General features: G+C 44.8%; 1 protein-coding gene across 1 annotated transcript in view; it reads left to right on the top strand.

The window, feature by feature from the left end:
- Positions 1-633: 633 nt before the first annotated feature.
- xpnpep2 (X-prolyl aminopeptidase (aminopeptidase P) 2, membrane-bound) overlaps positions 634-15675 on the top strand; it is a 33444-nt gene continuing 18402 nt past the window's right edge. Inside the window, exons 1-11 of the mRNA XM_055889390.1 lie at positions 634-1074; positions 1669-1730; positions 2273-2383; positions 2483-2546; positions 5992-6096; positions 7700-7786; positions 8012-8155; positions 10632-10733; positions 10834-10915; positions 11012-11213; positions 11410-11499. Coding sequence (XP_055745365.1) covers positions 966-1074; positions 1669-1730; positions 2273-2383; positions 2483-2546; positions 5992-6096; positions 7700-7786; positions 8012-8155; positions 10632-10733; positions 10834-10915; positions 11012-11213; positions 11410-11499 — 1158 coding nt within the window. The 5' untranslated portion in view covers positions 634-965. The remainder of the gene's footprint in view (positions 1075-1668; positions 1731-2272; positions 2384-2482; positions 2547-5991; positions 6097-7699; positions 7787-8011; positions 8156-10631; positions 10734-10833; positions 10916-11011; positions 11214-11409; positions 11500-15675) is intronic.

The raw sequence follows: 15675 nt of genomic DNA, 5'->3' as shown, positions 1-15675 counted from the left end.
TGTTGTGCTACTGTTTGCTATGGTGTGTACTAATGAATACACCCCTGATTTCCATAACTTCAACAGCAGATCTTCCTTGTCGGCTTTTGAGGTGCCGCTGTTGCTAAGCAGTAATTGGCCGGGGAGCTGAGGAGTCTCCTGAATGGTTCTGTTCAGGCGATGGAATGGAACATTGTCTAATAGAGACTCCTCTCCTCTCTCCTATGCCCTCTGCTCACATCATAGTAGACACAAAGAGGTTGTATAAATCAAACACTGACTAGTAGTCTATGTTTTCCACTGAGACCTAGGAGGAATTACCTGAAGTGGTCTTGTATCTGTCAATCTGCACACATACTGCAGAAAGACGGACACACACATACACACTCATTATATTCTATGCACCTTAGACCATGTTTTTCATGGCATGTGTTGGCCGTGTACTGGAGGCTGGACTGAAAAGAAGATAAAATGTCTGGGTGTGTGAGAGGCATACATCCAGGAGCCCTGTGCAGGATGACCACAATGCTACACTATTACATGCAGCAAGGCTTGGGTATCTCAGGCAGAACAGACCTCTATTACAAAATAGATTTTATTTCAAGAGAATAAATACCTGCGTTATCAGGTTCTTCGATTAATTATGTTATTTCTAACCAGGAAATACAAATAAAAGGGAATCCTGAAGGGAATATTGTTTTATATGCCTCGGACTGCTAAGAGAGAAGGGCAACAAGCAGTGCAGCTGAGCGGCAACAGCAAAATGACACACTGGTTTTTATGGCATGGAGCAAAGAGAATTTATGGAATGGAGAAGAGAGATCCATACCTCATCCAAAGTTCCACCCTTTAAGCTGTTGTGGTTGATCTCTATCAGAAGAGGGGATAGTGCATGGTGCTTCATACAGACAAGAGGGAGGAGAAAGACGTGGCAACACACTCACTGACACACCGACACACGCACCTGTCTCACATACAGTACATTCATGCGGACATTGCCGTCACTCTCTCTGTGGAATCGCTGGTGGCAGACAGTTTGTGCCAAGATGCCCTTTTCTGACTGGTTCCTGGTTGGCACTCTTCTGGCACTTGGAGGTAAAAGTTTAGTTCTAACTTCCTGTGATGATTGATGTATCCATATGAATAAGTGCACAGTGCATGATTTCTGTGCGAAAGGCTATGCGAGAGGCTCTTGGTTGGTATAGGGTGCATTAGAATTTGCCATCTGCTGTTTGTTTCATGCCTGTTGGATTATTCATTGGAATAGCTTTGAATGTAATTTGCCGGAGAATGAATCTAATGAGAATGACACTCTTATCAATGATGACGCATTCTGACATGTTGTTTAGAAGTCAATTTTTGGATTGCTTCTATTGTCTTGTTTGAGAGAACTATGGTGTTGCATTTGGATGTTATGAAAGGTATTATTATACACGATTTGTCTGGCTGCTCTCTTCTTTCTCTACTTGCAGAGGTTCTATAATTTGTCATTTTCTCACCATTGCATTTAGTCCTCATTTGCCCCTGGATGAAGTTACATAGATTTTTGGGGACAAATCACAGCGCTTACTGTAATGTCTGATTAAAATCAGTAACTGAACAACAACATTGATCTAGGAATGTGCTTACACAGCACTTTAATTGTCACATTCCAAGGTCTCTTCCTCATTTGTTTTTTTCTCATTTCAGGAAGCTGGAATGTCATTCATGCAGATGGTGGGTCTGAGAGGAACTGCTCTAAAATCCCGCCGGTATGATGATCTAGCCCAGATTTAGTGCTGTTATACCATGTGTCCTTGTATACCATGTCCCTTCTGGGGACTCAAATAAATGTGTAGTGAATGAGTGTCAGATCAGTCAATATGTAATCAGGTCAGACACACAGTATGCAGCCCTGTTTTTACAAATCTAAGGCTCACTCATTGGCGTATTTAGCCTCGACCCATGTTTATAAAGAGACTCAGAGCAGGCGTTCTGGTTAGTATCAGGTCCTCCCTGTCCATATCATTTGATCAATTAATATTATTATTATCGAAAAAGGAAAAACTGATCCTAGATCAGCACACAGGAATCTACACTAAATATCACTCAATTCCACTGTTGTTTTACTTCACTCATTCAGTGTGGACATATATTGGGGAACTTGAGTTTTGGATCCCAGGAAACTCTCTATTTTGAGAAATCCACCCATCGTGACTCTGACTATCACGTTAATCATTCATTCATGTCAGTAGGTGATTCACATTTTAAGGTTGGAATTCAGCCCTCTGACTCTCTCCACTGTTTGTTCCAGTACCTGCCCTCCACCGTGGTCAACACTACCCTACGGCTGCAGGCCTTGAGGGAGGCTATGAGTTCCTTCAATGTCTCTGCCTATATCATCCCTGGGACAGACGCTCACCTGGTAGGAGTGTGTGTATGTACGCATATGTGTGCGCTTGGTGACCAAGTGTGTGTGTGTGTGTGTTGTGTGTGGTGCTGACAACATGTGTATCTCCTACAGAGTGAGTACATCGCCCCACGTGATGCACGGATGGCTTTTATGACGGGTTTCACAGGCTCTGCAGGTAGATCTCTAGATGTCCTTTCCTCCCTTCTTTTTTCTCCCTTCCTTTCCTAATTCTCCTCCCCTCAGTTCTAAAATACCACACTCCCTTCCTCTCCTCCTGTCTCAGTTTTAGTCCTTCCCATTCATCTCACCGTTCTACTTCAGTTCATTTCTCACCCCTCTCCTCCTCTTCCCTCCTCCTCCTTAGCCTCTCCTACCTCCTAGTCCCACAATCATTCCACTCCCGTCCTCCTCTCCTGATACCCTCTCTTCCACTCCTCCATCTTCACTGCTTCTCCTTCGCACATCCATCAGCTCCCTGCCCCCTCCCCCACCCTCTCAGAGCCATTGCTGAGTGACAAATGAGCTGTGAATCAGGGAGCTTCCATAGACCGATCAGCCTGGTCTCATAGACTAGAAGTAACATAGTAAACTCAAATCTGGGACACTGAAATTAGTTTGAGATGTTACATTTGGTATGGTTACATAAGACAGAAGGTTACTTAAGGCAAAAATTCAAGGAGGGTGGTGGGTCAGGGTGGATAGGTGGGTATATAACATGAACATCTAGAAACCCAAAGGTTGTCTGTTCAAATCCCATCAAGAACAACTTGAACAATTGAACAAATTAGCAACTTTTCAACTACTTACTTATTTTTAGGTACTTTGCAACTACTTAGCATGTTAGCTAACCCTTCCCCTGACCTCAACCCATTAACCTAACTCCTAACCTTAACCCTATCTTTAACCCCTAGCCTAGCTAACATTAGCAACCTAGCTAACGTTAGCTTTAGCCACCTAGCAAACATCAGCAACAACAACTTGGAATTCGTAACATATCATATGTATTGCAAATTCGTAACATATTGTACAAATTGCAATTTATAACATATCATACGAATTGTAATTTGTAAAATATCAAATTAAATGGTTGATGGACATCCACAAATTAATACATATCATACTAAATGGAGGGAGACAGATTTAGGTACACTACGTTAAGTCTACCCTTGAGACCAGGTTGGACAGATTGATGGGGAGATCTATTCCTGGACTATTGCACGGACATAAACGGATGATCAATGCCATTTCTGTACTAGAGCTCAGGCAGATGAATAGATCATTCCAAGCACAGTTAAAATTTCTCCCCTGTGAATAAGAAAAGGTATTTTATAGTATCTTTTTTTTTTTATCCGGCAGATGTTCAGATTAGTCTGAGTCTGGCAGTTTGCGATATGTCAATAGAGGTCAACACCAGTATTACAAAGCTGTTATGATTGTGTTATGAAAATGCTTTGAATAATTTGGTACATTTTGTGATCATTGGTACTGTTGTACGTCCCTCTGGTATGTACTTGTCATATAAAGTGCCTTCGGAAAGTATTCAGACCCCTTGACTTTTTCCACATTTCGTTACGTTACAGCCTTATTCTAGAATTGATTAAATCGTTTCCCCCCCCCTCATCAATCTACAAACAACACCCAATAATGACAAAGCTAAAACAGTAAAAAAAATAATATTAGATTTACAAAAGTAATCAGACCGTTTACTCAGTACTTTGTTGAAGCACCTTTGGCAGTTGATTACAGCATTGAGTCTTCATAGGGATGCCACTACAAGCTTGGCACACCTATATTTGGGTAGTTTATCCCATTCTTTTCTGCAGATCCTCTCTAGCTCTGTCAGGTTGGATGGGGGAGTGTAGCTGCACAGCTATTTTCAGGTCTCTCCAAAGATGTTCGATCGGGTTCAAGTCCGAGCTCTGGCTGGGCCACTCAAGGACATTCAGAGACTTGTCCCGAAACCACTCCTGCGTTGTCTTGGCTGTGTGCTTAGGGTCGTTGTCCTGTTGGAAGGAGCACCTTCACCCCAGTATGAGGTCCTGAATGCTCTGGTGCAGGTTTTCATCTAAGATCTCTCTGTACTTTGCTCCGTTCATCTTGGCCTCGAACCTGACTAGTCTCCGAGTCCCTGCCGCTGAAAAACATTCCCACAGCATAATGCTGCCACCACCATAATTCACCGTAAGGATGGTGCCAGGTTTCCTCCAGACGTGACGCTTCGCATTCATGCCAAAGAGTTCAATCTTGGTTTCATCAGACCAGATAATCTTGTTTCTCATGGTCTGAGAGTCTTTAGGTGCCTTTTTGGCAAACTCCAAGCGTGCTGTCATGTGCCTTTCACTGAGGAGTGTCTTCCGTCTGGCCACTCTACTATAAAGGCCTGATTGGTGGAGTGCTGCAGAGATGGTTGTCCTTCTGGAAGGTTCTCCCATCTCCACAGAGGAACTCTAGAGTTCTGTCAGAGTAACCATCGGATTCTTGGTCACCTCCCAAGGCCCTTCTCCCCCGATTGCTCAGTTTGGCCAGGTGGCCAGCTCTAGTAGGAGTCTTGGTCGTTTCAAACTTCTTCCATTTAAGAATGATGGAGGCCACTGTGTTCTTGGGGACCTTCAATGCTGCAGAAATGTTTTGGTATCCTTCCCCAGATTTGTGCCTTGACATAATCCTGTCTCGGAGCTCTACAGACAATTCCTTCGACCTCGGGGCTTCGTTTTTGCTCTGAAATGCACTGTCAACTGTGGGACCTTATATAGACAGGTGTGTGCCTTTCCAAATCATGTCCAATCAACTGAATCACCAGTCAAGTTGTAGAAACATCTCAAGGATGACAAATGGAATCAGGATGCACCTGAGCTCAATTTCGAGTCTCATAGCAAAGGGTCTGAATACGTATGTAAATACTGTAAGGTATTCTGTTTTTGAGGATTTAATAAATTTGAAAACATTTCTAAAATAGTGAGTGTGATAGGGACTGGGAGATTAGTCAAGATTCAGGGAAAGTTGAACGTAGCAAAGTACAGAGAGATCCTTGATCCAGAGCACTCAGGACCTCAGACTGGGGCAAAGGTTCACTTTCCAACAGGACAACGACCATAAGCACATAGCCAAGACAATGCAGAAGTGGCTTCGGGACAAGTCTCTAAATGTCCTTGAGTGACCCAGCCAGGGGACAGAGCTTGAAAGGATCTGCAGAGAAGAATGGGAGAAACTCCCCAAATACAGGTGTGCCAAGCTTGTAGCGTCAAACCCAAGAAGACTCAAGGCTGTAATCGCTGCCAAAGGTGCTTCAACAAAGTACTGAGTAAAGGGTCTGAAAACGTATGTAAATGTGATATTTCAGTTTAGGTTTTTATACATTTGCAAAAATTTCTAAAAACCTGTTTTCGCTTTGTCATTATGGGGTATTGGGTGAAGATGGTTAAGATTTTTTTTATATTGAATCAATTTTAGAACAAGGCTGTAACTTAACAAAATGTTGAAAAAGTCAAGGGGTCTCAATACTTTGCGAATGCACTGTAAGTTGCCTATGCATAAAAGAGTACAATAACTCTGACATGACCACACATCATTGAAACTGAACACAACCCTCCATGATGTGTAATGTAACCCTCCCTCCCCAGGCACAGCAGTGGTGACCCTGAACAAGGCGGTCCTCTGGACAGACAGTCGCTACTGGGTCCAGGCTGAACGCCAAATGGACTGCAACTGGGAGCTGGAGAGAGATGGTAAGATGCTTTGATGTGATTCATTAACCGATGCCAATGGAGACAGCTCGTCTTACTGGGGTCCGACATATAACCAAAAATACGTTACAGACAAAAGTCTTTACAATTGACATACATTTACAAGCATTAACATGTCCTTTGTGTGTGTCGTTTGTGTGCATGAGACTGTATTGCAAAGAAGAGCTGCAGACTGTGTTGACTAGACTAGAGCTGCAGACTGTGTTGACTAGACTAGAGCTGCAGACTGTGTTGCTTTCCTGTCTGCCTGATCCTTTCATTTCAAATCCCCATCTCTATCTGATGAAACTACGAAAGGAGAAAGGAATTACAGTCACAAACACATACACAAAAAAGTGTGATAGGCATGCAAGCCATCAAATAATCAATCAAATTAATTTTATGAAGCCCTTTTGATATCACCAGCAGCACAACGTTCTTTACAGAAACTGTACCCAGCCTACAACCCCAAAGAGCAAGCAATGCAGATGCAGAAGCACAGTGTCTAGGAAAAACTCCCTAGGACGCAATAACCTAGGAGAAACCTAGAAACCGAGTCTTCTTCTGGCTGTACCAGGTGGAGATTTATGGGTACATGCTGTAAGACCAGATCTTTTTTTTCAAAACGCTCAAACGTTCATAGATGACCAGCTGGGTCAGATAATAACCATGGTGACTGTAGGGGTGCAACAATTCAACACCTCAGGAGTCAATGTTAGTTGGCTTTTCATAAACAAGCATTCAAAGTTTCAAAGTGAAAGGTGCGGAGGGGGGTTAGCAGGAAGCAGCAGCAGGTAGGAAGTGAGGGGGTTGAGCAGCAGGTCTGGGACAAGGTAGCGCGAGCGCACCCGGTGTATTATCAAATATAAGTCTGAACAAAAACATAAATTCAACATGTCAAGTGCTGGTCCCATGTTTCATTACCTGAAATAAAATATCCCAGAAATGTTCCATACACACAAAAAGCTTATTTCTCTCAAATGTCGTGCACAAATTTGTTTACATCCCTGTTAGTGAGCATTTTATCCTTTGTCAAGGTAATCCATCCACCTGAAAGGTGTGGCATATCAAGAAGCTGACTTAACAGCATGGTCATTACACAGGTGCACCTTGTACTGGGTGGGGACAATAAAAAGACACTCTAAAATGTGCAGTTTTGTCACAACACAATGCCACAGATGTCTCAAGTTGTGAGGGAACCTGCAATATACATGCTGACTGCTGGAATGTAAACCAGAGCTGTTGCCAGATAATTTAATCTACCATAAACAAATTATGATTGGTTGCGCCCCTGCCCAGTCATGCGAAATCCATAGATTAGGGCCTAATGAATTTATTTCAATTGACTGTTTCCTTATGTGAACTGTAACTCAGCAAAATATTAGAAATTGTTGCATGTTGTGTTCTTTTTTGGATCAGTATATTATTATAATAGAGCTATGATAGAGGTAACCTTAAACAAACACATTGCCAAGGTTCCCAAATGTCAAACATTCGTTTATGTAATCTGAACAAATGAAACTGTCTCAGCAAGGAAGATGACTGTTGTGACAATGTTTACTCAAGCAAATGTCTGGTCTGTCCTATTGTTGCTTCTGCTCCACAGTGTCCATCAGCAGTATAACTGACTGGCTGATTCGGGAGGTCTCAGACACTGACAACATCGGCTTTGACCCCTTCCTCTTCTCCATCCGTAAGGCAGCCCATAAAGATCCATGTCATACTTGACAGACTATGGCACTTTGGTTTAGCAAACAAGTATTCATGTACTATCAAATACATGGCACTATATATGCCACTTAGCAGATGCTTTTATCCAAAGTGATTTAAAGTACAGTAAATGCATACAGTATATGCTGTGTACGTGATCCCTGCAGGATGTACTACTGTATAATGGTTGTCTTTTCCAACCCCACAGAAACCTATGAGTCCTACAGCTACAACCTAGTTCCAGCCAAGCTAATGCTGAAGTCCATCCCTGACAACCTGGTGGACCGAGTGTGGACAGACAGACCCCTCATCCCTCCTGATAACCTCATCCGCCTGCCCGACAGAGTCGTAGGTGTGTGTGTGTGTGTGTGTGTGTGTGTCACTGTCTATCCATGTGTGTGTGAGCGTGTGCGTGTGATGAGTGTGTGAATGAGCGAGAACGTTACTGTGCCGTTCCCTTATCTCTGGGCTGATGAATAGATAAATACCGGCAAACAGTGCAGAAAGCCATAGGCTCACAAACTGTCATAAACATCCCCTTTAACTGCTTATGGCTGGTAATCATTGCAGATTATTACTCTGTGGAAGGGGGAAATGAATGGGGTTGTTTCCATTAGTCTTGTCTCTGTGTGTTTCCCCTGATAATAAACACTTATAGTCCATGCCTGACTTGGTTCAGAGCTGTCCTGAATGTGTACCAGCAAATCTAATTGTTGGGGAATTGCGTACCAGCTCCTCTATTTCAAACAAAGTAACCTATCCCTGTCCCGGATTCACACACTGAAGCAAAACATGTTGATCAAACTGGAATGAAGACAAGATCTTCATTGAGTAGGAGCGTGGGCGTTCATTTACAGATTTCGCTTTGTTCTACTTTATTTGACGCTAGTGTATGAATCTGAGAGTGACAGTAGGCTGTCCTGGGTGTGCAGGCTTTTGTTCAAGCCCTGGTCTAACCGCATTGTAGGCTAAACGTCATCTGCTCGACAGGACCTTGATAAGCAGACGAGTGTTTCAGGGCTGGATCATAAGCCGAGCCTGCACACCCAGGAGCTCTCCAGATGGAGGGTTGACCACATGTGGACAACATGTGACTAACTGTGCAGTTCTATGTTGGGGGCTAAGTGCCTTTATCAAGGGAACAATGCCAGGTGGTGGTAGGTCTACACGGGATCAGACACAGCAGCTTCCCAGTGTCAATAATGCTTACTTTTGAATGTAGGCTATAATAACAGTCATGAAATTTTGGTGAAAATGGAGAAGTCGTGGAAAATGTGTTTAAACCATTAACAGTGAATAATCAGAGAGCTCTATAGCATAATGTAATTGGTGAATTTTGGTAATCGTAGTCTAATGGACCGATTTGGAAAAAGACAGCTCCTGCACTTATTCCATCCCAAGACATACACTGCTGAGAGTTCTGTTTTACCTTTTTGTTTTCTATTATCATGATTAGACAGCAGTAGGGATGTGTGAGTAAAATCACCGGGGGAAGCCAAACCAGGGGGAAAAAGCCATATTACAACCTACGTGTTGTGATAATTGCGTCGTTTGCTCTATAACCTGGTTGTTCATATGCCTTGCCACCGTGATATACTGTATAGGCCTAAGGCGGAGAGAATAAGAAGACATTGGCAGAATAAATTCAACCACACCTTTGTTTCATCACTAAACCGGAGAGCAACATCTGTCTGGTGAAGTCCACAAAGCGTATTGCATGTAACAGACAGTTACATGACCTGCAGCATGGTCAAGCAAGTTCATGTTTCCAACATTGTTGGACCACGAATTTCAATTTAGACATCATCAAATCACGTGCGCTTAATCTAAAGCAGTGACAACTAAAATATACCAAAAGCAATTTAGTCCAATCAACGTAAGCTAAATATGATGTTGCTGTTCCTGGTTCTGATTTCTCTGTGTGTGGGCGCGTGCGTGCAAGTAGAAAAAACACGTCGACCCACCCTACTTGTAGAGAAACGCGAATGCCACCCTCCTCTCTTTCGTGTTGCCGAAACGATCTGTCACTCTGTCATACAGTAAACGCTTTTCGTTTTTTGTTGTCCTAGGGTATATCTGGCTAAAATGCTTGCTCGCTAGCCTAACTTCCTTTCATGGGCAACGTTAGCTAGTTAGCATTAGCCTTCTACATTTCAATTTGAGCATTTAGCAGACACTCTTGTCCAGAGTGACTTACATTTAGCTACATATTTAACTTCCATCCTCTCAGAATGTATGGTTGGATCAGAATCACCGTTATAATCATTGGCCAGTACGGAGAATTAAAGGTTAAACATTTCTTTTAATTATTAAGTAAAACCACAAGTCCAAATCCCTATCTCCATCTATTGCTAATTTAGGAAAGGGCCTATTTTAGCTAGCTAGCTAGCCAGTTTACTTTAGCTCAACGCTGATAGGCTATTATTTTATACTTTTTTTTTATCAAGGAAGGCCAAAGCTCGCTGGCTTCCCTTGCATTCAATGCTACAGGCGGCAACAATGTCATACTCTTTTTGACCAGACAGAATCAGATAGATGGCCTACAAATACAGAAAAAGAGGGGCACTATTTCACTATCTCGGATGCTTTCCCCCGGTGAGATAGATTCAGCCTCTTAGAAATTGAAGGAAAATCATGAAACACAGAGAGATGAAAAATAAATATATTGGTCAATTTGTTGGGGAAACCTAGCTTCCCTTGGCATCCATGAATACACTCCACTGTTAGACAGTAATTTTATGGAGGGATCATAAAACAAACGGCCTTTATGGTGACCCAGAGTCTGATTGTGTTTTCTCATCTGGCGCCGACACACACCCGTTTGACAGAGAGGACCTGGCAGATGAAAGTGGAACACATACGGACTCAGATGACAGACAATCCTTACAAGCCCACAGCGGTCCTGCTCTCTGCTCTTGATGAGACTGCCTGTAAGAATGTCAAACCTGGAAACTCCTTATTCATATTCATTCCCTTAACATTTCATTATTTGAAGTCCTCATTTAAGTCTTTTTATCTGCTCGGTTTCAGGGCTGTTTAATCTGCGTGGTAATGATGTCCCCTACAACCCCTTCTTCTACTCCTATACACTACTGACCTTGAATGAGATCTGGTGAGTCTGAAGTCCTAGTCTGCACTGCTTTACAGTGCTCAAACGTGCCCCTTGTGTACCATAAAAGTTGTTAATTAATTTGTTTCTCCCTCTCAGGTTGTTTGTACACAAAGACAGAGTGACAGAAGACTTGAAGTTATACCTGAACGCCACTTGTTACCTGGCACACTGTGTGCAGTTGTTAGAATATGAACAGGTGCGGGTAATGCTGAAGAACTACATGGCCACACCTGGTGTGAAAATGTGGATTGGAACAGAGTACACCAACTATGCCCTGTATGAGCTCATCACTCCAGAGGTGAGGACAGGGGTGGGATATAACCTATTATTATACTCCTCACTGACTGGTAATGGTCCATTCAATGTGGGGTATATTCATTTATCACACCTCCCTACACTTTACTGTGGAAGAAAGTTGTTGTTGTGTCGCATTTCATGTACATGAGTATGAACTGAGAGTATTAAAACCATATCGCTCTACCCCTTTGTTTTAGGAGAAGTTACTGACCAGTGCCTACTCTCCGGTGCTGACCACTAAAGCGGTGAAGGACGAGACAGAGCAGCGCATCCTGAGAGATGCTCATGTATGTGACTCACACACCATTCAAAATCCTATTTTTCCTCACCCCTAACCCTAACCCTTAACCACAAATCCTAAACCTAACCCGTAAGACTATAATAGCATTTTAACAAATTCAAGACATGAAAAAAGTCCTGACTTTTCAAAACTATTCTTGTTTTCCTACCTTGTCAGGACATTATGGTCCTGATAAGGTAGGAGAACATGTACGCATGCACACACTCACGCACGCATGCGCACACACACACACACACACACACACACACACACAGAGAGAGAGAGAGGGCTGGAAACTCAAGACTCCCTATTCCCTCTCTTTATTGAGTTGTGTTCTTATTAAGCCATAAAGTCTTACAACAGACACGCTGGTGGCTCCAATAGCTCTTCAGATGTGTTATCAGTTCATCTCGACAAGCCATACTTTTCCATATCGGGATTGTTATATTGGAGGCAAGATTGCATACGTTAGCATTAGTGCTTTCAATACCCTTCATGGGACATCCTGTCTAAGATACCCTGATTTTCTGTCTTCTATTCATGACCAATAAAGTCAGTTTTTATGATTGGCACCAATAAAGCCCTTAAATGTATGGTTCTTACAAGGGTGTGTTATTATAACTTCTTCCGTTCCTGCCGTCATGGCTGTCAGCTAATGGGGATCCAGATAAAGATACAGATCTGAGCGCGGCAGTAAGATATGACAGACTGTTGTCATGGCATTCACATTTAATATGGGCCAAAATGTCAATGTGTTTGGATGAATTATGACTCTGGATGGACGTTGTCCTTGGAATCAGATCCAGTAATCAGCTTACACACCCTAACCTCAACCATTACACACCCTAACCTCAACCCTTACACACCTTAACCTCAACCATTACATACCCTAACGTAAACCATTACAAATCCTAACCTCCACCAGCTTCAAAATCCTAACCTCAACCACTGTGGGGAAAACGGAATGCTGATCTGAGATCAGGTGCCGTATGTATCAAATATCTCAGAATAGGAGTTCTGACTTAGGATCAGTATTATTTTTTAGATCACAATTACAGTTTTTTTTGATTGCTTAAGCACTGTTTTCAAAACACTACACACAATTGGCACAACCACACACCCAATTAGCAAAACAATACAGATCCTTTGCAAAATTAAACACTCTTGTAAAAACTATACACTTCTTTTTAAAAACCACACTTTGTTATCATATGAAACACACACGTTTCACATTACTATACTCTGTTTGCACGAGTTACACTCTGCTGTGATAAACCTAAAACACTTTTAGCACTTCTACTTCCCTATGATTAGAGTAGGCTACTATCAACAAAGTACAAATATAATGTCAATTCACCAAACACTACACAAGACCAATGTTGCAGACTGAAGAAACTCATTTATTTCTCAACACGCCCAAAATGTTGACATGGAGATTCATAATACTGTAACCAAACATCACTTTACGTATTGTAAGTTCAAAAAAATATGTAAAAAAATAACTACACATTGTCTCTTCGCCTAGCTGGATCTGGCCAGAGAATTTCATCAACATCGCAGGCAATGTCGTCATTAGCAAGACACCTTGGAAAGAAACGTCTTGAATGACGAATCCGTCCTTGCATTGCTGCTACCTCCATCTGGTCACAGGCTTCCTCCATGGCTTGGATGAGGGGTACCTCAGCCTGGAGACGGAGATCATATACCTTCCACCTCCATGCAGAGAAAAACTCTTCTATGGGGTTGAGGAATGGAGAGTATGGTGGAAGATATAGGATGGTGAAATGTGGATGTTGCTGAAACCAGTTCTGAACCAGAGCAGAGCGGTGGAAAGACACATTGTCCCTGTAACGGCTTTCCTCCTCCTCCTCTTCATCAGAAGAGGAGGAGCAGGGATTGAACCAAAATGCAGCTGAGTTTGTAGACATGATTTATTAAAGAAAAATACAAACTCGACTATACACTAACAAAACAAATAAACGGTGTAGACAGACCTAGACGACGAACTTACATAAAACATGAAGAACACACGAATAGAGAAATTAGGCTACACAAAATGAACGATGAACAAACAAACCGAAAACAGTCCCGTGTGGCGCAACGACATACACAAACACAGGAGACAATCACCCACAACGAACACTGTGAAAACACCTACCTAAACATGACTCTTAATTAGAGGAACGCCAAACACCTGCCTCTAATTAAGAGCCATACCAGGCAACCCATAAACCAACATAGAAACAGAAAACAGAATGCCCACCCAAACTCACGTCCTGACCAACTAACACATAAAACAAACTAACATAAATAGGTCAGGAACGTGACATAACCCCCCCCATAAGGTGCGAACTCCGGGCGCACCAGCACAAAGTCTAGGGGAGGGTCTGGGTGGGCATCTGACCACGGTGGTGGCTCAGGCTCCGGGCGAGGTCCCCACCCCACCATAGTCAATCCCAGCTTCCATCTCCCCCTATGAATGTCCACCCTCATCTTACCCCCACAAAATCCTTTTTGTAACATCAACAACAGGGGCAGCACCGGGACAGAGGGATAGATCAAGACAGAGGGATAGCTCAAGACAGAGGGATAGATCAGGATAGAGAGGTAGATCAGGATAGAGGGGCAACTCCGGACTGAAAGACAGCTCCGGACAGAGAGACAGCTCTGGACTGAGGGGCAGTTCTGGGTAAATAGCCGCTCCGGGCTAAGGGACAGCTCATGACTGGCTAACGGCTCTGGACGCTCATGGCTGGCTGACGGCTCTCGACGCTCATGGCTGGCTGACGGCTCTCGACGCTCATGGCTGGCTGACGGCTCTCGACGCTCATGGCTGGCTGACGGCTCTCGACGCTCATGGCTCGCTGACGGCTCTCGACGCTCATGGCTCGCTGACGGCTCTGGACGCTCATGGCTCGCTGACGGCTCTGGACGCTCATGGCTGGCTGAAGGCTCTGGACGCTCATGGCTCACTGACGGCTCTGGCAGATCCTGTCTGGTTGGCGGCTCTGGCAGATCCTGTCTGGTTGGCGGCTCTGGCAGATCCTGTCTGGTTGGCGGCTCTGGCAGATCCTGTCTGGTTGGCGGCTCTGGTAGATCCTGTCTGGTTGGCGGCTCTGGCAGATCCTGACTGATAACTGGCTCTAGCGGCTCCTGACTGACTATCGGCTCTGACGGCTCGGGACAGACGGATGGGCTCAGACGGCGCTGGGGAGACGGATGGCTCAGACGGCGCTGGGGAGACGGATGGCTCAGACGGCGCTGGGGAGACGGATGGCTCAGACGGCGCTGGGGAGACGGATGGCTCAGATGGCGCTGGGGAGACGGATGGCTCAGATGGCGCTGCGGAGACGGATGGCTCAGACTGCACCTGTCTGGCGGAAGGCTCTGGCTGCTCCTGTCTGGCGGAAGGCTCTGTAGGCTCATGGCAGACGGGCAGCTTTGCAGGCTCATGGCAGACAGGCAGTTCATGCGCCCTTGGGCAGACGACAGACTCTGGCCGGCTGAGACGCACTGTAGGCTTGGTGCGTGGTGCCGGAACTGGAGGCACCTGACTGAGGACACGCACTTCAAGCCTAGTGCGGGGAGCAGGGACAGGGCACACTGGACTCTCAAAGCGTGCTATATTCCTGGTGTGTGGTACCGGCACTGGTGGCACCGGGCTGAGTGCACGCACATCAGGACGAGTATAGGGAGAAACAACAGTGTGCACATGACTTAGGAGACGCACATGTGGCTTAGTGCGCGGTGCCGGAACTGGAGGCACTAGGCTGGAGACACGCACCATAGGGAGAGTCCGTGGAGGAGGCACAGGGCTCTGAAAACGCACTGGAAGCCTGGTGCGTGGTGTAGGCACTGGTGGTACTGGGCTGGGGCGGGGAGGTAGTGCCGGAAATACCGGACTGTGAAGGCGTACTGGCTCCCTTGAGCACCGAGCCTGCCCAACCTTACCTGGTTGAATGCTCCCCGTCGCCTGACCAGTGCGGGGAGGTGGAATAACCCGCACTGGGCTATGCACTCGTACAGGAGACACCGTGCGCTCTACTGCGTAACACGGCGCCTGCCTGTACTCCCGCTCTCCACGGTAAGCCTGGGAAGTGGGCGCAGGTCTCCTACCTGCCCTTGGCCCACTACCTCTTGGCCCACTACCTCTTGGCCCACTACCTCTTGGCCCCCCCCCCCA

Source organism: Salvelinus fontinalis, chromosome 29 (assembly GCF_029448725.1).
Source record: "Salvelinus fontinalis isolate EN_2023a chromosome 29, ASM2944872v1, whole genome shotgun sequence".
Taxonomy (NCBI): Eukaryota; Metazoa; Chordata; class Actinopteri; order Salmoniformes; family Salmonidae; genus Salvelinus; species Salvelinus fontinalis.
Note: the sequence above shows the minus strand (reverse complement) of the source record. Positions and strands in the feature narration are given on the sequence as shown.